The following is a 22,412-nucleotide window of genomic DNA, read 5'->3' on the forward strand; positions in this document are numbered from 1 at the left end:
CGTGGATTACTAGGGAAGAATCTGCAGTGAGAGCTGCAAATGTGAATTCAAAAGTGCAACAAGAAAATTACAAAAATCTAGAAATAAACGTTTATTGCCTTATTCCTTTCAAAGTGATAGATGATTCCAAAAAAGGACTGGTGTTTACAAATGTAGCTGGAGATCACAAACTGACAACATAGGAGAGTCCACAGCAAAGAGGTCAGCCCTGCTGTCCTGGCTTCTGGACAGGCAGGCGCCCTGGTTACTGCCATCTGACTACAATTGGGCAGGATTCTAAAAAAAGTTTTGTTATTGCCTATCCAGAAGACATGGTATCTGTTAACAATCCCAAATTGCAAATATGCACATGTGGTCATCAAGTTTATTGGAATGATAGAGGCTTTGGGGGTAAGAGAAGTTGGAAGGGTTTTTTTGTTTTTTTTAATAGGGCTTTTTACTGTAAAAATCAGTTTATTTCTGAAAAATAAATTGGTCAATAAATTCATTTTGTTCTGCTTCTACTTTACACAAAGCTTCATATTCAACCCGATACCTGAAAGACAGAAAATTGTTACAAATCCTAAAAAGGGATGAAAAGATGGAAAACAAACCACTTGTTTACTGTGTGCACGTGTTATGGAAGCAAGGTGGTCGCATGTCTGAGGAAGCAAGAAGGTCCAAAAATTTTTAAATAGGCAATCATTAAAAGGAAGTGAGAACAAGAAGACAGAAGAAATTAAATAAAGGATGGAAAAGAAATGCATCATAATTCCCAAAATCTTTCTACCATAAACACATTTCTTTCTGGGAAATCTGGGACAATTTTCAATCCTACAGTGGAGACGGCCATAATCACACTAACCTCACTTTTGCTTCTAAAGTTCCTCTCCTCACCCCCTCTTTTGGACAAAGGTAGAAATAAGTTTTCCCAAATCTAACACTAAAAATGACCAAAAGGAGACAGAATACACCTTCCTTCTTTGCTCAGTAGGAGGAACTATGGATAAAGGATGAAAACACCATTAGTCAGATGATAAGTTGGTTTTACTGATGCATTTTTTTTCTCTTATTTTGAGGGATAACTCACTGAAAAGGAGAGAGAGGAGAGAAAGATCCAGGAATGAAAAGAAAAAATTTGCTCAATATAAACAAAATAAAAGTAATCTTTATCATCAAAAGACAAATCTTTGACTAGCCAATAGTTCTAAGATGTGGTTCCCCAGACTGCAGTGAAAGGAAGAGGTAAAGTAGGGCTGGGTACAGGAAACCTAATAGCAAAAGTTGAGACAGCAATGAGCTGAGATCAGTTTCTCTCACGACTCTTACCTTTCTAGCTGCATTTTCTTCTCTGCTATTAAAGCCTGGAGCTGCTGCTGTTGGGCCTCCCTTTGCTTTGCTATGGATTTGAGCAAATTTCGAGCTCCAATTGCCTGTGGAGAGAGATGACTTAAGAAAACTGAGCTGCCTTTTCCAGATATATTCAACTTCCCCCAAAGCAGCTCAAGAAAGGGGGGGTGAACAAAGAAAATGGGACAGAGACACAGCTATTCTACTAAAAGGATGAAATGATGGGAAAGCCATTCAGAGAAATTAAGAGGAACAGGGAAGAATCAAGCCCTACCCCCTGCCTCGTGGTGGCTAGGAGTAAAGGGGGAGGATGAGGACAGGAAAATTCAGAAAACAAAGACTTCATTAAGATGCACACAGTGACATCGTAATCTTACCTTCATCTTCTCATTTTCAGCTTCTCTGGCAAGTTGGTCAACAAGTTCAATTAAGCCGCCTACTATTTTCTGAAATTGGCCGATTTCTTTCAGGGAAAGAAAAATTAAGTTTTATTTCCTGTCAGAGCTCTTTCAGGGCCTGTTTTGCCTGGGCAAAATTTTGTACACCTTAAACTGGTGAATTTAATGCCTAAATTGTTAATGCCGTGAATGAAAATCCAATCCCCTCCTATGCACTGAGAAGAATGCTGTCAAGAAGGGATGGGCAGTTACCATGGTGATGCCCACTGCCTCAGAGCCTGAGGAGAAGGGGGGCCTTAGCAATAAGGTTCTTGCCCAGGTCCAGACTCTTGTGCTTCTCAGTAATAGGTCGAGCCCATGAGAGGGGACCCAGTCTTTAAATGTGAGCAAAGGCAATATAGTCCCTTGACCTCCTCACATGGAGGGCAACAGGAGGCTTGGTTTCTGGGCCTGGGGAAGGCAGCTGTGGGAGACAGGGCCAAGGGCTACTCACTGTCCACAAAATCCTTGCATTCTTCCTTGAGTTCTATGGTTTGCTGAGTCACCTCAGGGTCCAACACTCGAAGCTTGTTCAGCTCGTCAAAGTGCAGACCGGCATCGCCCAGGATATCTTTAGCCATGGCTGCAAAAAAAGTTCTTGCCTCAGTTACTCTTCAGTGACCAGAGAAAGGTCCTCCACCGCAACGGCAAAATGCCGAGCATGCCAAAGTCACCTGTCCACAGCAGCCTTCCTTCAGAGGAAAGATGCTTGAGGCTGAGGGATGACGCCAGCTAGAAGGAATGGCAGGTGCCACCAGAAGAACAAAGGGCAGAATTTATTCCAGGAAGGAATAAAGTCCACTTGCCATGCTGGGTGGATGACGAGTGAACATGTATCATGGAGCCCACCCAGGGATCTCAGAATCCCTACAGAAAAAGCAATAGGATGTAAATCAGGCAAATTGCAACTGGCTGTCCCATAATGCTGACCTTAGAGTAGGTGGAAGCAAAGAGGAAGGATCTGTTGGAAGTAGGAGTGTTCTGATAGCTGACTAACCCCAGTTTTTAGGGCTGTGTCTAGGACACACATCAAGCTACCCAAGCTTGAGGTGAATATCCACTTCCAGCTGGCTCAACAAGCCACCTTCAGATTTGGGTATTCAGTCTCTAGAACAGAGCTGCACATCTGCAGCATGGACCCTCCCATTACAAATCAATAAACTGATATTCTGGGTTATAAATCAACCCCAAGAGTTGGGTTACTGCAATTGAGTTTCCCCAGGACTTGGTCATTTCTTGGAGAAGTTCCCAGCTACCTTCTGAAATCAACTGCTCTGCCTGGTTTCTGCTCCAGAAACATCCGGCCTCCCCCAGGATAAGCTCATCCCCTGAAATCTCATCATCTTGGTAAGGCCTCTCAGCACTCCTAGAGGCCACGCTGACTGGAAGGCTGGAGGACAGAGCATTGAGCTCTTCCCAAAGACTCTGCCAGTGAACTTCTTAACCATCAGCTGCTTTGTGTAGTTTCAGCCTCAAACACCATGCCATGTATCCAAGAGGGGATTCCCTTCATGTAGCATCTCCCCCCATTTGCCTGTATTCCTTGGGGGAAAGGCTGGCTTTTTCTTATTTGGATGCCCAGCTTGGCACCGTGCCAGGAACACATTGTCATTGTTTGGCCTTCCTTTTTAAAGACCAATGACCATATGGGGCAAGGTCTTAGCTTGCATGTGAACTGGATTTCAGTAAAGTCAAGTGGTCAGCCTCACTCTTCCAGAGCCATTCAAGACCAGAATGACCTCTGCCCTCTTGATATCATACAAGCTCTATGCCCTCACAGCGCCTGCTTCAGTTGCCTTTGTGGCCAGGGGAACATCTTCCCATAGCTGGGGTACCCATCATCCTGGACCCTCAGCCAAAATGGTCTACTAGGGTCCAGCCACTGCACATGATTCAGTTCCTTGGAGCCGCAGGTGAGAGTCAGACACCAGGTAAACCCCAAGGTGGATGAGCAGCCCTGACAAGGGCCTAGCAAGCCCTCATACCAGGGGTGTTGGTGCTCCCTACACAGCCCACAGACCCCAGCACATTGTTACTGGTCAGTCATTTTCGCTTGTGTACACTTCTCTGTGGCTCCATTTGAGGTTTTCTAGGCAAAGATATTGGAGTGCTTTGCCATTTCCTTCTCCAGCTCATTTTACAGAGGAGGAAACTGAGGCAAACAGGGTGAAATAACTTGCACAGAATCATACATTTAGTAACTAAGAATAGATCTGAACTCACTTTCCTAACTCCAGGTCCAGCATTCTATCCACTTCACCACTTAGCTTCCCTTAGGCACCCAGTAGGGACTTAATAAATGTTTAATTATTTATTAAATAAAATGAATTTCTGACATTGCAAAGCTGAAGGCCAGATTCTGGACTTTTGATTCCAGCTGTATCACCCTAAGAAGCTCCCTCCACGTAGCCATGCGTTCGGAACCCCAACAATTCTATAATGTCAACACAAGGCACAAAAACAAAGGGAAAAAATTGCATATGTCCCTTCCTCTACTCACCAACTTACAGGGTATGTACGGATGCTGAATATTTTATTGGAAACCCCTCAAGAGAAAAGGGCTCAGAACAACTTTTTGGGGAGGGGAAAGAGGAAGTAACAGAGGTTAAGTGATTTGTTTAGGGCCACATCGGAACTCAGGCCCTCCCTACTTCAGGATTGGTATTTCGGCCATTCGGGCGGTTCCAAGCACCGAAGGAGCCTCTGCTCAGCTTTCCCTACACTTCCTCACCTCCAGAGCCGCCAGGTGCCCAACACAGCAAGCGGGCGCCCGGCACTTTCTGGATAAAGGGAAGGAAGAAGGCTCCCCGCAGGAGGCGCCCGTCGGGGCTGAAGCCCCAGTTCTCTCTGGACCGGTCCCATCCCACAACCCAGCGATGCCCACCCGGCCTCCTCCTCCGACCGCGCGCGTCCCGGTCGAACCCAGGGCAATAACGACGAACCGCTACCGAGGCGCCCAGGCGGAGGCTAGAGGATGGAGACGGCAAGAAGCGCCCAGTAAAAGGCGAGGGGCCCAGGAAGACCCTTCCAGAGCAGCACCAACAGAGGGCGGGACCCCGAGGAGGAGCAGGGAAGCGCGAGGAAGGCCGCGCCCCAGGAGCCCCGCCCCCCCCTCCCCAGGACCGCAGAGCGGGGAAGGGGCGTCCGCAGAGCGGGGAAGGGGCGACCGCAGAGCGGGGAAGGGGCGTCCGCTTCACGCCGTCCCCCTCCCGCGCTGCCCGGCCCGTCCCCAAGCGCACGCGCGTCGCCGCCCCCACGAGAGAAGCTCCCTGAAGGCAGAGCCAACGTCCCTCCCGTCGGGGGTCTCCGAGAAACGCGAGCGCACAGACTGGCCTACGCGCCTTGCGGCCGTTCCCCCCGCAAAGCGCGCCGCCACCTACCTGACGCCGGGCCCGCCGCGATGCAAGGCGGGCGCGGGAGACGGCGGCTCCGCTAGCCGCTCGGTAGCTGACTCCGCCGCCTGAAGCCGCCGCTCCCGCCGCTGCCACGGCTACAGCGCCTGTTTACCGTGTACGTCACTTCCCGCGCCGAGAACTCGACGCCGGAAACGACTTGACTTCCCTTTTTGAAATGCCTGCTGGGAAGCCGAGTCTGAAGCGCGAGGCTAGACAGCGGGCCCAGCCCACGCCTCCTCTAATGCTTTGCGCCGAGGGCGGGGCCAGAAGTAGCTGTCCTCCTTTCTTAGGGATACGACGGCGGTGGAGGAGGGCTGGGCAGAAGAAAACGCCCCCTCACACACGTGCCTTTGTTCGCTTTGCATGGTGGGGGTTGTAGTCGGGGGCCCTCCCCGGCGGGCGTGGGAACCGGGCCGAGAGGGAGTGGACTCGGGGTGGAGCCACTGGAGGATATGAGCTCACGATCCGAGCCTGGGGCGGGCGGGGGTCGGGGTCAGGGTCGAGGCCGCTCTGCCTGGCTGCGGCTGTGGGGCTAGACTTGGGGTCAGGGCCGGAGAGAGCCCTGGGGAGACGCTCCCGGGAGCAAGGTAAGAAAAGGGTCGCGTCTGCGCTGGGGGGGCGGGAGGCTCCGGCGCGGGGTGGGGGCGAGGCAGGGGGCTGGGCCGGCCGTAGCTCCCGGCCCGGGGCCGTGAGAGTGCCCGGTCCCTGGCCTGCCCGGAGGGGGAGAGAGAGGAGGAGGGATGGGAGAAGGGACGGCAGGAGCAAAAGGAAGGAGTAGAGAAGGAAGGTAGAAAAAGGATGGAAAGGGGAGGAGAGATGGGAGGGGGGAGGAAGATAAGTGGAAAAAAAGGGAAAGGGGGAGTGAAAGAAGAGGGGAGGAAGGTGAAAAGGAGACAGAAGAAAAGGGGAAAGGGTGGGAGCGAAAGAGAAGTGGAGACCAAGGAGGAAGGGAGAAAGGACAGAGCTAGTTGGAAAAGGAAAAGGAGGGAAAGCAGAAATTCTTTGAGGGCAGGAAGTTTTCTTCCTGATGGTGCCCCCAGCGCCTACAAGGAAGCCTCAGGGAGGCTCTGGTGCACTTGGGGAGGAGGGAGCCCGCTGGCCGAGGCTGGCCCTGCCCGGCTGTTGCTGGTTTCTTCCTCCTTCCCGCATCCAAAGCAGGAGCTGCGGGGAGGGCGGTGGTCCAGAGCAGTAAAAATTCTGCCTTAATGGCTGCCTTTCTTCCTGGGGCCTCTGTCTGCACCCTTCCCAGGTCTCATCTGTTTCCGCCTGCTCTGGGCCTCCCTGTTCACCCTGTTCTTTTCACCTAATTGGTTGAGGCCACATTCACCTCCCAAAGAAATGGCCCAACAAAGTCAGGAAGGAAGCACACTCATGGCATCAATGGAAACTTCATTTTCCCTGGAGTCCGCTTCAGGGCGTTACTTTAGCTGGGATTCCTGAGCCCATTGGCTCAGAGTAAAGTGGAATCTGACCTCGTTTTGTCCTGGAAGAGCTCAGGGGCCCCTCAGCCAGTGCTTTGTTAGAGGGGGCCACACATGGCTGCTGACTGTCAGAGCTGGAAAATTCCTTAACTTTGTCCTACCAGTGTATGTTTTCTCAGCTTCCTTGGAAAGGAAAAAAGTTTCCAAAAGCTCTTGAAAATCCAGGAAGGGAAATACTCTTTTGGTTAAATGTCACAAAATTCAGAAGGCAGAGACCACAATTCATCCCTTTCCTTCCTATTCTAGGATAATTGCTCCTCTCAGTCCAGGGGGTGCCTTCTCAGAATCCCAGAATGGCAATCAACAGGGGCCTCATAGGCCACGGCTAGCCCAACCTGTACGTCAATAATACCCTCCCAACATACCCAAAGAATAAGCCTCCTTCTCTTTCTTGAAGAGTTCTGCTTAAGGCAGAATCCCCTACTTCCTCAGTCGTGCCATTCCACTTTTGATTCATTTTCCTTGCTGAGAACTTTTTGCTCACATGGATGTGAAACCTGTTTCTCTAGAATTTCTACCCGTTGTGTCAGCTTCTGCCCTCTGGGGTCCCAAAGAACAAACCTAATCCCTTTCCTGTATGACAGCCCTTTGGATAGTTGTAGATAGTTCATTTCTTCCCACTCTCCTTCCCCCACTTTTATCCAGGCTAAATAACCAGTTCCTTCTGCCTCAGGTCTTACCGTTTACTCTAGGGCTTTTTTCCCTAAATTACTGAAATTGAACAACAGCATTTCAGAAATGGTCTGACTGGAAGAGAATCCATGAGAACGCATACCTATCTCCTGCAATCAAAGACCATATTCATTTTTTTTCCTAATATTCTGCCAGCACTATATATAGCATGCTGCTGTTGATGGCAAAGCATTAAACCTGCAAGGTCTTTACCCACCACATTACTCTCGAGTCACATCTGCTTAGGTGCTACTGGTCATTCCTTCCTTAGTCTTGTCCTCTGCTTCTTCATCTGCACAGGGAAGAGCTGACCTAGGTGGATGCATATAGTTCCTCAGAGCTCTATCCATAATGCTTTATCCTTAAGCTTGTGGAGTTCATCTATTTGGATCCAAATGTAACCCTTTACCTTTATCACTGTTAAGCTTCTTGAATTAAATAAGGTTCAACATTCTACACCACAAAAATCTTTTTTAGGGTCTGTCATCATCCAGAAATTTGGAGAGTCCCTGTATCCTAATTATCTATGAAATGGGTACCAAAATAGAGCTGGACACACCCTGGAGCACTTCGCTAAACTGCTTCTTCTATAGGACTTGTCATTCAGTGTCCTGGCCACATTCCTCTTTCCTGGGCATAAGTGCAGCTGAAGATGTTATCAAATGTTTGCTAAAATCTAGGTTTTCCAGGAGCTTGTCCATTACAGCACTCACTTATCTATTTCTGGGTTGTTTTCCTTGAAGTCTGGAATGTCTTCCTGCTATTCAGCCTAAAATCCTTTTAGCTGCAGTTTCTGTTTCAAAGTCAGTATCTACACCTACCATGTGCAGACATTCAATCCAAAAATAGAGCATTATTTTTACCCTAAGAGAATTTACAGTCTAGTTGGGGAGACAAGCCTGGTATGTTTGTTCTGTTACAAGGAAAGGTGAACAAGCAGGGTATACCTTGCTAATTGTTTTTTTTGGATGGAATTTGTGATTTCATAGATGTAGGGAATTTCCAACAAGGAAAGTTGGCTCTATAAAAGCCGATCGGTGAAATGTATTATATGGAAAAGTTGCCTTTGGTCTTTAAGAAGTGAAGGGAGTGGTTGGAGTCTTTTAGAACTGAACTCAGGACAGCCCCCTTGTAATAGTTTTGCTGCCCTTAAAAGGTGGGAAGAAAACCAGTCAGTCTCTGATGTGGAAGGTTTAGTCTCTGTCCCTCCTCCGCCATTCCTGGCCCACAGAGTTCCATGTCACAGTGAATCCCCTGTGAGGGGGGAGGGGGAGCCCTATGAGATGGAAGGTGAAGCATTTCCAGGAAATAGGAAAGGGCTGCGAAGCCCCGGCTCGTCTCTCGGGAAGACAAGCAAGGAGCCTTCTGATCATTTCTCTAGACACAGGAAACTGATGATGGTATCAAGGATTGGCCAAGAATTTTGTGCTCAAGGTACCACTGACCTGAGGCCGGGGAGGGGGCCTGGGGTGGGGTGGGGGGTAGTTCCCTGGAATTCTCTAGGTTTTGAGGACACCCTTCTCTCTCCTGGTTCCTCTCCTATCTCTGACTGCTTCTCCTCAGTCTCTCCAGGTCAGTCTTGACCCTTCTCCACAGCTCTGTCCCAGACCCACTTCTCCCATTATCCGATTTCATTTGATCTTATCAGCTCTCGGGAATTTGTTTCTATGTTGATGTTTCTCACATCCAACCCAAGCCAAGGCAAGCCTTTCTGTTGACCTTGTTGACAGTTGAAGATGCTGCCGGCATCACCGGAGCTTGTTCCAATCTTTTCTCTCCAGTCACCTTGCTTTTCATTCCTGACACCCCAAGTGGTGGCTCTCAATTCCTTCACATGTTTGTATCAGAGGGTCGGCTTTTCTTGCTTTCTCGGTGTTGGAAGGGAAGGAAGGGAGACAGACTAGACTAGAAAATAAAATGAACTTTTTAAAAAGAAAGCACAAGGAGGGAAAGGGAACCAACTTCTTTTCTATCTAAACGATTGGTTTAAATGTCATTCATCTGAATTCTGGGGGAACTTTCCCAGTTGCCTTAAGTGTTGGGATTTTGTTGAACCTTCAGGCATAGAATCCACATCTAAGACTGAAAGAAGTGCTGTTTGTCATTTATAGTCTTACATCTTATTCTGTAGATTTTTTGTGGTCCCTATGACTTCTGTCATCAAAGGGTCTTCAGTTTGCTCCCATCTCTAGTTTGGTCCCTGCCCTGGATCTCTGGGGGCTGCTAAACCGTTTTCATGGGGGCCTGGAGAGACAAGAGAAACAGGGTGCTGCCAGATCGTGGGGGCCCTCTCTTTCTAGGTCTGCCTGATTTTCCTGTTTCTCCTCGGTCTCTCCAGGTCAATCTTGAGCCTTCTCCACAGCTCTGTCCCAAGCCCACTTCCATTAGAAAATAAAGCAGTTTGGTACTTTGGCTGCCAGGGCATCTGAAGGGTCAACCTTAAGGAGACTGGCTAAGTTCTCAGTCTTACCGAGACTTTGGTTGGCTAAGATCTGACTGGTTTATTGGAAGTCCTTCTAGCTCCCAGCTTGGCTGACTCCTGGTGTTTCTCTTCCTTCTGCCTTCAGTCCTGAGATTATGAGGCTCTGGCCTCCACCAACTGCTTACCCGTGACTTCCTCCACCACAGTGGAACGCCCCAGGCCCACCTCCTGCCGTGTGGTCATCTACCTGCAGCGGGAGATGTCCGGAGACACCTGCCTGGCTGGCCTGTGCCCAGCCTCAGGGTCTAAGCCCAAGCCAGGGGGCTTCAAGGGCGGGGGGATGGGCAACAAATACATCCAGCTCAACGTGGGCGGCTCCCTGTACTACACCACGGTGAGGGTGCTCACCCGGCACGACACCATGCTCAAGGCCATGTTCAGCGGACGCATGGAGGTGCTGACCGACAAGGAGGGTAAGGACCCAGGGCGGCCCCGGGGCTCTGGGCAAACCTTGCAGAAGAGAGGCGGGGATCTCTCCTTGCATAGACTGGTCCGAGGAGGGTCAGTCAGTGAGGGCCCAGAGGGAGTGACCTCCCACTCCCAGCCACTGCCCAGGAACAGCAGAAACCCAAGTAATCCCCCTGGATTCTGAATTCCCAGGCTGGATCCTCATAGACCGGTGTGGGAAGCACTTTGGCACCATTTTGAATTACCTCCGAGATGACACCATCACCCTCCCCCAGAACCGGCAAGAGGTCAAGGAGCTGATGGCAGAAGCCAAATATTACCTCATCCAGGGTCTGGTGGACATGTGTCAGGCGGCCTTGCAGGTGGGCAGGATGGGCACCAAGACCCTGGTGGGGTCTTCCCCCCTTCCCACTCATGTGGCCACAGGGCTGTCGGTCAGCTTGGCTTGGGGAGGTAGCATGAGCCCTGGTGGGGAGGCGGGACACCTGGGTTCTAGGCTCTACCTTGCCCCTCACCAAAAGTGTGGCCTTCATCAAATCACCAGGCAGGTTTCATAGTGGATAAAGGGCTGGGCCTGGAGCCACATATCCGGCCGTAGGGGTTGACTAGCTGGGCCACCCCGGACAAGTCACTTAGCTGCCACCTGCCTCTATCTCCTCATCTGTAAAATGGGCATTAGAGCAGCTCCATCCCAGAGTGAAGACAAAATGAGATCTTTGTAAAGAACCCAAGACTTAAAGTCCTAAAAGGCTAGCGTTTTTTCTCGGGACCTCCTTTTCATCCCCTATAAAGTAGGGGGCTGAGCTCTGTCTTGCCTGCCCACCCCAGTAAGAGCCACCCAGGGCCCAGGTACCCAGAGGGTAGCCAGCCTCAGTCCCAGAAGGCAGCCCCCTTCTCTCTCCCTCCAACATATAGGATAAAAAGGAATCCTATCAGCCCGTGTGCAACATCCCCATCATCACATCCCCAAAGGAGGAGGAGCGGCTCATTGAAGCCTCCACTAAGGTACCACCAACCCCTAGAGGGCAGCTGGGGTGGGGGGTCAGGGGCAGTTCAGAGGCAGCCCCCTACATCACTCTTCTCTGCCCTCCCCTTGCAGCCTGTGGTAAAGTTACTCTACAACCGAAGCAACAATAAGTACTCCTACACCAGGTACGTGCTGGCGCGTGGTTCCCTCGCCCTTCCCTTTGGCCAGCTGCGGCCTGGCCTGGGCGAGCGTGAGAGCGGGCATCCTGGCAGCTCGGGGCCTACCGTCCGTTGTCTCCTTTTGTAGTAACTCTGACGACCACCTGCTTAAGAACATTGAGCTGTTCGACAAACTCTCCCTGAGCTTCAACGGCCGAGTGCTTTTCATCAAGGACGTCATTGGAGACGAAATCTGCTGCTGGTCCTTCTACGGCCAAGGCCGAAAGTTGGCTGAAGTGTGCTGCACCTCGATCGTCTACGCCACCGAGAAGAAGCAGACAAAGGTACCGGGGGGGCGCTTCACTACCAATCTCAGTGGGCACGGGTCTCAAGGCGGCGATGTCATAGCTCGTGATCAGTGTGTTGGGGAGACATGGGGAGGAGTTTGCAGAAGTTGCCATGGCAGCTGTACCAGGGTCATGTCCAGGAAGAGAAGAGATGAGAGTTTGTTTTCAAAAAGAGCCCGGGTCTCCCTAAAGAGGGAGCCCAAGAGGTCAGGGTGTGGTGCCAGGACAGCCCAGGGCATGGATATTGGTCTCTGATGGGTAATTCAGCTGCTATGGGACCTTGACTATTCTCAGGCAGGCACTTTCCCATCCATAATTTTAATTATCATCACAAAAATCTATCAGTGGGTGAGAGAGGTCCACCCCATTTAGCCAGTTAGGAAATTAAGAGGTCAGCTAATTTCTGTAGACTAAAGCTACAAAAGACTTTGGAAATCACTTTGTCTGCCACCCTCCTTTGATAGAGGCTTGGGAAAGGAAAACACTTTTCCCAGACTCATCCCAGAGAAGACCTGAGGTCTCTGGACATCCAAAAATCAAACTTTCCCACCACACTGGAAGGCAAGGTCAGCCAGACTCTCCCCCTCCTCCCAGATATCCTGTTGACCTGTCTTAGATAGGCTAAACAGGGGAGTACTTCTTCCCATTTCTTAGATGAGAAAAACTGAGGTCTACATTAAGAGGGGTTTTTAGTCCAGCTCAAAATGAGGCTTTGGTGTTTGGGCAAGCCCACAGGGGCCAATGACGTCACGGGGCTCGGCCCAGCAGCCTCGGATCCTCTCTTCAATCCCTCTTGCTTTGTCTGGACCCAGGTGGAGTTCCCAGAGGCCCGCATCTATGAGGAGACGCTCAATGTCTTGCTCTATGAGACCCCCCGAGTCCCTGACAATTCTTTACTGGAGGCCACCAGCCGCAGCCGCAGCCAGGCCTGCCCTGGTGAGGATGAGGAGGCCTTTGAACTACGAGACAGAGTCCGCCGCATACACGTCAAACGCTACAGCACCTACGATGACCGGCAGCTCGGCCACCAGTCCACCCATCGGGACTGACAGCCCTCAGGGCAGTGGGACCCAGACAGCCTAGGCCCCCCCTTCTCTCTGGTGCATCCAAGCCAGCGACCCTTATTGGGTGAGCGTCCACCTCGGCCCTCAGGGGTGGGACAGAGGCCTCCAGAGAGGCTCAGGGGACTGGGAGGGGGAAGGGCCTTCCTCCCACTCCCCTGCTTTTGCCCAAGGGGACCAAGCCAGGCCCACCAATGGCCCAGTTAGCCCTTTTCCACACCTGCCTGGTCTTCTGGCTTGACGGCCCTAGGGCACTGTTCAACAGATCCCAGCCTTGTAGCCTGAGCATCAACTTCTCCCAGCACTCTGAAGCTGACCCTGAAGCTCTAGACTTTGGTTCTTCCTTTTACTCTCATACTCTTTAACGGATCTTCTTGCTCTTCCCAAAAAGTGTTGGGGTGGGGCACTTCTTCAGAGCCTATTTCTAGGATTGAGAAGGGGACTGAGGACTCGATGGTCCACTAAGAAATTTCCAGTCACAGGGATAAGCAGCAGCTTTTTGTATGAGGTATCTTAAATTCCGTGATCTGAAGGATCCCTGTTCTCTTAAGTCATTGGTGCAGTTTCTTCAGAGTTCTTCTAATTCTTTTGCAAAAAGATATCGGTCCAAATTCATCAAATTCTTACCAGAAAAACAAGTAGGGTTAATCTTCCCATGTTTTCCTTTCTTCCCCCCCCCCCCCATCTCGAATCCTGATCCCTGTCCTAGGACCACCCCATGAGAGGAAAAGAAAGTACAAATCAGGTCCCATGAGTGAAATGAAACTCTAAAAAAGGACAGCAGGGTCAGACTGCCCAGGGCCTGAGAAATCTGAGAAAAGGCCAAATTCTCAGGCTGTGACACTAGGGAGTCCAGCTGGAAAGGGACTTGGTCCCACAAACATAGTTCAGCAAACAGTGGGCAGGCCTCTGAATCGGGTGGCAAGCATTAGCCCCGGCCCCACTTTGGCCTTAGCAGAGCAATATTGCACAATGGAAGGGCCTGGGTTCTTTTGACACTTTGGTCCCTTCTGCTCAGTCAGCCGTGGCAATGTAGACTGGTCCTGGTCAGGGCTGCGGGCCTCACGTTTCCTACTTGGTTCAGCTAGACCATAAGTCTTTCAGAATTTTTTCCCAGAATGTGCAAAAAGCAGTGCCTTCTTCCTCCCAGGGGATGTTTTCCAATCAATTCTTCTCATCAATCTTTCCTGCTAATATTCTATTTCTGAAGTCAGTGAAGGCTTGTAGGAACCCAAGTAAGGATGGTAAAAATGTGGCACTTGCTCCAGTTACTCAGTCTTGCATGCAGCCTCTGAATCGCACCTTTCCGGCCACCTACTTCTGCCCTTCCTTGGGGCGGGACATTCACCTTTCAGCAGAAGAATTGCTAGTGTCGACCAGATCTGCCTCACTCTACACTAGGGTCTTTCAAGTATGATCTGATTTTTCAAGAGGCTAAAATACACAATAATTTATTAAGGTTGTCCATGTTCTCCCTTCTTTAGTCTTCAGGGTGAAAACCTTTGTTACAATGCGCTGGGTTGCTGGGCCCTCTCAGCTTCCACTTGTTGCTCTAGTCCTCAAGAGGAGCCTGGACAGGAGGAGCTCTGCAGTTATGTCATCACCTTTTTTTTTTTTTTTCCTAGCTTTCTCGAATAGAAATTACTGGGCATTTTATACGTTGCCCTAGATGAGACTATCAGAAAACTTGGTCTGTTGAGAGGACCGCTGCTGCTTTTACCAGAAACACTAGCTGTAGGCAAAAAGTAGTTTGAATTTCCTTTAGGAGGCATTAATGCCACATTCAGAAAGTAGAGATATATTTTTCAAGTGTTCACCAAGAAATCCTTAAGTTACTCATCTCTTAGCCTTGGGAACTTTTAACTTTCGCAGCCAGAGCAAATGAAAAACACAGGTCAGAGACAATCACTACTTGGCTGCAGAACCTGCTACCATGGCGCCCCCCACCCCTCAGCTCTACCCTAAGTGGCTTTGGTGTTAATGTTTTGTATGGCACTTTGGAAACGACTGTCCTTTCTTTAAGCTGCTGTTTGTGTTGGCATTTTGTTGTTTTGGGTTTTTTTTTTTTTTAAATCAGAACTGGATGACCTTCCCCCTAACATACACCCAGGGGCTAAAAGATTTGGGTGTGGTGTGGTGGAAGCTCAGGGGTGGTACTGATGTTTACCACCCTTGCCCTAAGACACTGTACCTGAAACTTCAGACCCCATTTGGGCAGTTTAATTGCAACCCAGCAACCAGCTGGTGTGGGTGGGAGGGTCTCCTTATGGATTGTACAATCAGGCTGCTTCCGGTTCCAAGGGAGGTCTACAGTTCCCTTCTCTGCCTCAAAGGTCAGGCAGGCCCTTGGCTCAATGAGGGTCTCTGTTTTCTCACTAACCTTTTAAATGACAATATTTCTGCTCTCCTATTAGTACAGTCCATGGAAGCAAACACTAATTTTTAATAAAATCCTGTTATACTGTAAATTGAGTGGGAATTTTATTTATGTGATGCTGCGTGGCCAGGTCTTGATTTGGGGTAAATTACTGCATTTCCTTTCTGGAACCCAAACCCAGTGTGGTTCGGGTACACTGCGGCAGGTGCGCCCCAGTTAGAGCAGCAGCCTTTTTTTTTTTAAACTCCTAAAATGGGCCACATTGGCCCTTTCATCCTAACAACTTAAGCAACTTCACCAGAACAAGGAGCTCTGCTGCTGGGACAGGCACTCCTGCTTCTCCTTTCCTTAGAAAAATCTACTTCTATACCTTCCAGACAAGACAGAAAAGTTCTCAGCAGAGGCCTCTGGGACCAGTTTTCTGTCAATCCTAACATAAATCTGAGTTAAGCCCAGGACCCCTTTTTATAATTACTTTCCACATTGACCCAGTCACCTGGGGTGATCTGTGCCTCTAAAGCCTTTTTTAGGTAGGGAGATGGTGTCTAAGGCCAGACCAGTCACCTCCCTTCCATGCTTCCATCTCGCTGTTGCCATAAACCAAAGAGGTGGGAGAACTCTCTTGCCCAAGTCCACACTCAGTCCACAATAATGACCAAAGCCAGGAACGGCCAAGTCAGACGGCACATAACCAGAGGGCCCAAGCTAGAGAATGGAGAGACGCTCAAGTCAGGCCTGAGTTGGAACTTCCCCTGGGGAAAGGGTGCTGGGAAACCCGATGGTGCTCAGAGGTCATGGTGGCTGCTCTGCAGAGAGCGGGGGGTGAGCCAGTGACGGGATGCAGAAATGGAGAGGGTGGCCAGGCGTGCACTGATTTATTGACCAAACCTCACACCCCGAAGCAACTCATAGAATGGGCGGGGGGACAGCCCTCCTGTCTCCTGGGACAGCCAAGCAGGGCAGGCTCCTGCTTGGGAAAGTTTACCACAGCATGGTGTGAGGAGGGCAGGGGAGGCTGATTTTAGAGGAGCCCAATGTGGGTCTTTAGAGAAAATAGTTACACAACTCAAAAAAAACCACAACCAAATGGAACAAACTATAAGAGACGCCAAACCCATGGAGGCCCATGAGAAGTGAAGGGAGAGCCCAATGTTCTGCAGCCACTGGGAGGTGGAAAGTCACTATTCGGGCGGCCACGGCTAGACGTGGATCCAGAGCTGCCCTACCAGTGCAGGCCAGACGGGGGCGTTTTCTCGTCCTTATTGCTCTCCAGGGAGAAGGGGGGAATTCGGACATCGAAGTGAGATCCATCGGGCCTCTCAAAGCGGAACGTGCCCCTGGAAGACAAGAAAGAATCCGACTCAAGAGGACCTCTGTCCTGCACCCCTCGTGCTATTTGAGAACCCTACGTTCTTGGCTCTAGAATAAGTATGGGAAAAAGCAGCCTGAAGCTCTCACCTCCCCGGAAGGGGGGGAAGATTCAGAAGTGCACAAAGAGCTTAACCAATCCTATCTTCCTACAGCAAACACGCCTCCCTGACTGCCGGTTCTGGAGCAAAGGTTCTTAACCTGGGGTCCATGTATTTCAATGTAATTCTTTCCCTTTGAAGTCCTAGGCAGTATATGCATTTAGAAACACTATGGGCTTCCCCTGCCCTCCATGGGGGGCCTGCCCTGGACTGCAGCCCCAGCCTTGACCCAAGACTCAAGCCAGCCAGCAGGGCCAGGAAGCCTGCCAAGGAGGAGCAGGTCTTGGGCCATCCTCCCCTCCCCCACTAGGACTCACAGCCAGTCAGCAGGAGGCCCCGAGGCGAGCCCAGGAGGGAGGACAGGACCCACGCTGGTGGCTATGCCTGGAAGAGGGACTCACTCACCACATGTGCCCACTGGAAGCCTGCAGGGAGACATGGCTGCTGTACTGGAAAGCGGGCTGTTCTTTGGATAAGACAGGCTCCTGCGGGGTCGAGAGAAAAGGCAGAATCACGGGAGGGCTCACAACCACTGAGAGGAAGGAGCAGGGGACCCTCACACAGGAACTCTCTTCTCTGTCCTGGCTGTCCACTTAAGCTAGCACAACCTAGCTCTCCTGGAGCCTGCACAAAAGAGCATCTGGTGCCCTTGCCTTTGGCCCCAGAGAGTTTTCCCCAAAGGACTGGACATGCTGGTCCACCCGTCCAGCGGGCAGGTGCCTCCCCTCGGGGCAGCTGAACTGACCTGACTGACAGCCTCAGCGAATTCCTGAAGAATGGATGAACGAGATCTCAGGGGACAACCCCACCCAGAATGGGTAAAGTGTCTGCCAGGAGCTGTCGCCCGACTCACCAACACCCCCCAACACAACTTACAAAGAGGGAAGCAAGCAGGAAGGATGAGGAACTAGGCCTGGGACAAGCCCAGGCGGGGGCTCCGCCTTACCCTGCCCACCACGCCTCGGCCTCGCACTGTCTCCAAAGTGCCCGACAAGCTGAATATCCTCCAGTGACGCTCCCGAAGCTGCACGACGTCACTGTCCAGGTTTTCCAAACGGATGCAGTAGCGCCACTGCCCGAGGAGAGGAGGCGGCTCAGGACCAGGGGACAAGCAGCGGGCTCGCCCAAGCCCCCAGCCTCTTCCCTCCATCCCACCGCCCAGCACCACCACCCCCGCCCTGGAGGCCCCACGGAAACAAAGCCTCTTACCCAGTAAACATGGGAATTCTGGGCCTCCTGAGGAGAGAAGCACAAAGATCGTGAGGGTGGCAGCAGGGGCAGCATCTGCCCAAGGGGACGCTCAGGGCAGGTACCAGACAAGAGGCTAATGGCCCCTCCCCCAGCCCCTCAGGGACAGGGCAGAGAGAGGCGACCCCAGACCCCTCCAGAAGGCGTCACCCAGAGGCAGCCCAAGCTTCTGTGGCCATGGGGAGACAAAGCGCGGCTCATGCAGGACAAGGTGCCCCCCCCCCCCGCCCTGGTGACCCCACAGCAGCAAGGCGGCAGGGGCTCGATGCCCCAGGGGCCACTCTGCCCCACACAGGAGGACCAGACAACCGAAGGGGGGGGGGGGGGGGCAGCCCCAGAGAGGGCCCTTCTGGAGCAGTGAAGCCGTGGCCCAGCTCACAGATGCCCGGGGGACACGTACCCGCATACCCATGTAGAAGGGGATGACAGTGACACGGATGTTCTCGGTGGTTTCCCGGTGGACATCTGACAGCTCCAGCCAGGGGTGATTCTTCTCCTGCCAAGCACGAAGGGTCTCCCGAGCCACAAAGGGCGGAACTGGGAGAGGAGTGGACCCGCCAGCTGACCCGTGGGCTCCGCTCTCAGCCCAACCCAGAGGGTCTCCCCCTTCTCCTCCCTGCCTCCGGACCCCTGCGGCCCAGGACAAGCTCCACGCCCGAGCCCCACTTGTCTGCTTAGGGGTCAGTACCTTTGGACTGCTCGTAGAGGAGAAACCTTTCAAACAGCTCATGCTGGATGGGGACCTGGTCAGTGGAGCTGTAGGGGAGGATGTCTTCGTGGCTAACATAGTCCAATCCTAGGGAAAAAGCCAGAGGTGAGCCCCTAGAAGGGGCCCGTCACAGGGCAGAGCTGCCCAGCCTGGACCCAGGGGGTCCTGGACTCCTTCCCAGCCTGAGAGGGCCAAGGGTACCCCAACCCCCTGTCCCCTACCTGGTATGGCGTAGAGGGCTCGACTGTCATCATGATTGGCCAGGAACGTCACAGCTTCTGTCTGAGATCTCTGAGACTGAGGAAGGACAGAGTTAGGGTGGGTCCCAGTGTGCCCACAAGGCGAAGGGACTTCCTCTCCGGTCTCGGATGCAGGAAGGACTACAGCTCCACTGCCTCCCCTGCGCCCTCGCCGAGCCCACCCACAGCCTTCCCCAAGGCTCAGTCGGCTGACATCGGGGCCCACTTACTATGTGGGGGCAGTCCCGGGCATCAATCAGCACTTGGTAGTACGTGTGGGTTTTGCCTTTCACCTCCTTGGAGCCGTGGCCAGCGGGGTTCTCTGTTCTGGGTATGAAGCAGAGGTCTCAGGGCCGTGGCCCCCATCCTCCATAGGATCAGGGCGGGGCACAGAGCTGGGGGCAAGCTGAGGACACAGCCCCCCAGGGGCTCCTCCCCCTCTGAAGGCACTTTCAGGCTGGCCTGGGATCCCCTAGCTAGAAGCAAGGACTGCAAGGGATCCAGCACGTGCTCCCTGGGGGGCCTCCTTCTGTCTCTCTGGCACTTGGTACTCTCGTCCCCGCCACTCAGGGATGCCAGCTGATCACTCGGGCCCTGCAGCCATCGCCCAGGGGAAAGTGTCTCCCCCGGGACTCATTACTAAGGGTTCTGCTGCTCCCTGCAGACCGCTCCCCGGGCACGCTCATAAGACACAAACAGGGCAGGGAGACTCACTTTTCTGGAGTGGTGGAAGCCACATCCCGGTCATACAGCCTGGCCTGCCAGGGAAACAGGACGACCCCTCGGTACCCAAATATACTATGAAGAAAGAGCTGCAGGAGAAAGAGGGGTGGTGAGTCTGCAGCTGCTTGGGCCCCAGACACTCCATCGGCACGAACACGACGGGAGACAGCTGCCCCGTTGGGGCCCGACATCCCCCCTCCTCTGCCAGTTCCTCAGTCTCTCTGCTGTCCACTACCCCGACAGACTCTAACATGGGGACCTCCCCTCAGTCTCCTCCGAGCCCGTCCCCCCCCCACACCAACGCACTCTACAAATGTGGGCTGTTCCTGTCTCCGTTCAGGCAGCCTTGGTTCAGAGTGCCAGGCTCGAGGCCCTCAGACCCGCACTGGTGTGTGACCCCGGACAAGTCCCTTCACCCTGTCTGGCTCAGTGGCCGGAGGAGGCAATGGCCGACCACTCGCACGCTCCCACAGGGATGGCTGTTGGGACACGCGCTGCTGACCTCTCCCCCTCCCCCGGCTCAGAGGGCCGGCCACCCACGCACTAACTGGTCAGCAAAACGCCCCCGCCGCAACCCCGCTCACCTGGCCCGTCTCGTATTTTCCATTCTGCTTTGGCACCTCAAAGACACCAACTGTTTCTAACACTTTGCCCTCTGGTCGGTTTCTGAGAAGAAGAGAACAAAAGTGAACAGTGTGGGGGGGAGGGGGGGGTCCAAGCATCAGGAGAAATTAATGGAGATGCTGAGCTTAAGGAACAGAGCATGACCACAGGGCAGCTGCCCCCTAGGGGGCTTTAAAGTGCTGAGCTGGAGTCAGGAAGATCCAAGTTCAAATCCAACTCAGACCCTGACTGGCTGAGACCCTGGCCAGGTGTTTCACCTATCTGCCTCAATTTCTTTAACTGCAAAATGGAAAAAATAACAGGATTACTGGGAGGATCTACAGACTGCCTAACGTAGGGAGTGGCACACAGTAGGTGCTCTATAAGTGCTTTTCCTCTCCTTCCTCCCTGTTACTTGGAAGATAAGCAGCAGGACCATTCACACCTCCCAGAGGCCCATCCCTAGTTCAGTCAGCTGCGCACTCCCACACGCAGACCCCCCAGAAGCTCCCAGGCTTCTTCATCAAGTCCGGCCCTTCTCTCCCCCACCAGCTACCACACCCTCCGGTCTCCAAGAAGAGCCACGAGGAAGCCTGGGAGTCCTTCGGCTGGCCATGCATTCGGCCCCAGGAAAGCCAGGGCCGGTGGGGGGGGGAGCCAGACGTCCACACCTAAGAACGCGGGCTCTGATGCTGCGAGGTCCTGCTCTGTGTGACCCTGAACAAGCCACACCACTCCCTGGGCCTCAGCTGCCTGATCTGTAGAACGAGCAAGTTGGATTCAGGGGTCTCTGAGGAGCTTCCCAGACCCCTGAGTCCAAGTGCCCGGATCAGCAGGACTTAGGGTTCGGCTTCTCGAGGTTCCCCAGCCTTCCCTCCACACTTCAACAAGAATCACCAAGCACCCGCTCCTCGATGCTAGGACAAAAGTGAACCGCAGGGAGCCTTCCTTCTACTCCCAACAACAGAAAGACCACAGGAACCCCGGGCTCAGGTGGCTTGCCTTCTCCCAGCTCTTGGGCACCTTGTGCCCACTGCCCGGAGGCACCTCAAGTTGGCAGAACCCCTGCAGCCCCCAGCCTCTATCCACCGCCCCAACGAGCCACCTTCCATCAGCCCCTGTGACTTTCTTTCCGCCTGGGCCTCGAGGCTCTCCCCACGCAGCCAAGACCTGCTCAGTGCACTGCCGTGGCTCCCTCCCCCTCCCCGATGGAGCCCCTCATAACGTCCAGTTTCCCAGACTCCTTACCCTGCTCCCCTCCCCCCACGCCTTCTTCTGCCAACACATTGGGCTTCTAGGCGCCCCGCTGTTCACTGACCCGGTTCTGGGTGAGCCCGGTGCCTGGGACAGGGCCTGGCACGGGGGGGGGGGGTGTAGCCCGGGCGCTGCGGACCACCTCCGCCTCGCCAGGGTCACACCCCGAGCTCCGGCCCCGAGCTGTCTCCTGCTCCTCTCGGCAGCCGCGCAGGCAGCCCCGACCGGGACCGGGCGGGCCGTTAGCAGTGCTCCTTGTCCGGCTGCGCCAGGCGCCCACGCCGCCCGGGGGGCTCGTTCTCCGACCCTCACTTACACAAGTCCCCGCCCCAACGAGCTCCCTCCTAGGCCTTGCGCTGCAGGCTGGGCCGGGGCCAGCGCCGGCTCTGGCTCTAAACCTCTAGACTAAGCTCTTCCACTTGTTGCTAATGTGGGACAGGTACAGGCAAAAGCAGGAGCCCCAGGAGCCCCCTCCCCCGCCCGTCGCTGCGCGGACAAGCCCAGAGAGCCTCTGCCCCCGGGAGCTCCAGCTCGGCCACCCGGGCAGAAAGCCGCTAACAGACTGGCTCCCGTCCCCAAGAGCTCCCAGGCTCCGCCCCCGAGGAGCTTACATTCCGCCGGCCCGAAACACAAGCCCCGCAAAACCACTTCCGGGAAGGCCCCCCGGGCGCGCTCTGCCCCCCGCGCGCGCTCTGCCCCCGCGCCCGCCCCGCGCGCTCTGCCCCCGCCCCGCCCCGCCCCCTCACCGGGACGGAGAGGTGTCTCCGCGCCGCCGCCGAGAAGACCGGGGCGCCGAGGAAAGGTCGCGAGGGGCCGCGCGCACCGGCCCCGCCAGCGGCCGGGACCACCAGCAGCAGCAGCGGCCGCCCACGGCCAGGGCCCGTCGGGCCACACAGCCCGCCATGGCGGCGCCTGGGCCGCCGCGGACGCGCGGATCCGGTCACGGTCACAGAAGCGGACGCCGACGCCGACGAGGGCCCAGCGAGCCTGCCGCAGCCGCGCCCCGCCCCGGCCCACAAGGCCCCGCGCGCTCCCGCCCCCGCCGCGGCCGCT

The 22,412-nt window shown here is 53.7% G+C and overlaps 4 protein-coding genes across 5 annotated transcripts; 1 reads left to right on the plus strand and 3 right to left on the minus strand.

The window, feature by feature from the left end:
- Positions 1 to 78: 78 nt before the first annotated feature.
- Positions 79 to 5,294, minus strand: IFT20 (intraflagellar transport 20). Of its 2 annotated transcripts, none has more exons than XM_031967673.1 (5): positions 5,147 to 5,294; positions 2,221 to 2,349; positions 1,707 to 1,792; positions 1,309 to 1,412; positions 79 to 535 (listed from the first exon to the last, which is right to left on the minus strand). In XM_031967673.1, the coding sequence occupies exons 2-5, from the start codon at positions 2,345 to 2,347 to the stop codon at positions 454 to 456; spliced, it is 399 nt and encodes a 132-aa protein (XP_031823533.1). In that variant the 5' UTR covers positions 2,348 to 2,349; positions 5,147 to 5,294; the 3' UTR covers positions 79 to 453. The 2 variants fall into 2 exon arrangements, with proteins under 2 accessions (XP_031823533.1, XP_031823534.1); XM_031967674.1 differs by lacking the exon at positions 5,147 to 5,294 and adding an exon at positions 2,441 to 2,536.
- Positions 2,447 to 9,979, minus strand: LOC116423658 (WW domain-binding protein 11-like). Its single transcript, XM_031968732.1, has 4 exons — positions 9,922 to 9,979; positions 5,506 to 5,871; positions 4,651 to 5,265; positions 2,447 to 2,633 (listed from the first exon to the last, which is right to left on the minus strand). Exons 1-4 carry the CDS (start codon positions 9,977 to 9,979, stop codon positions 2,461 to 2,463), a joined length of 1,212 nt encoding a protein of 403 aa, XP_031824592.1. The 3' UTR covers positions 2,447 to 2,460.
- TNFAIP1 (TNF alpha induced protein 1) lies at positions 5,617 to 15,205 on the plus strand. The gene is made up of 7 exons (XM_031967670.1): positions 5,617 to 5,748; positions 9,882 to 10,209; positions 10,397 to 10,566; positions 11,120 to 11,209; positions 11,304 to 11,356; positions 11,478 to 11,673; positions 12,489 to 15,205. The coding sequence occupies exons 2-7, from the start codon at positions 9,996 to 9,998 to the stop codon at positions 12,723 to 12,725; spliced, it is 960 nt and encodes a 319-aa protein (XP_031823530.1). The 5' UTR covers positions 5,617 to 5,748; positions 9,882 to 9,995; the 3' UTR covers positions 12,726 to 15,205.
- A 758-nt stretch (positions 15,206 to 15,963) lies between these two features.
- POLDIP2 (DNA polymerase delta interacting protein 2) lies at positions 15,964 to 22,370 on the minus strand. Its single transcript, XM_031967675.1, is given in 14 exon segments — positions 15,964 to 16,451; positions 16,989 to 17,068; positions 17,530 to 17,655; positions 17,793 to 17,819; positions 18,232 to 18,368; positions 18,520 to 18,627; positions 18,762 to 18,837; positions 19,010 to 19,106; positions 19,494 to 19,591; positions 20,087 to 20,168; positions 21,741 to 21,745; positions 22,112 to 22,154; positions 22,156 to 22,188; positions 22,190 to 22,370. Coding segments are annotated over 14 exon segments (1,101 nt in total). The 5' UTR covers positions 22,264 to 22,370; the 3' UTR covers positions 15,964 to 16,336.
- Positions 22,371 to 22,412: the final 42 nt, after the last annotated feature.

Source organism: Sarcophilus harrisii, chromosome 4 (assembly GCF_902635505.1).
Source record: "Sarcophilus harrisii chromosome 4, mSarHar1.11, whole genome shotgun sequence".
NCBI classification, from domain to species: domain Eukaryota; kingdom Metazoa; phylum Chordata; class Mammalia; order Dasyuromorphia; family Dasyuridae; genus Sarcophilus; species Sarcophilus harrisii.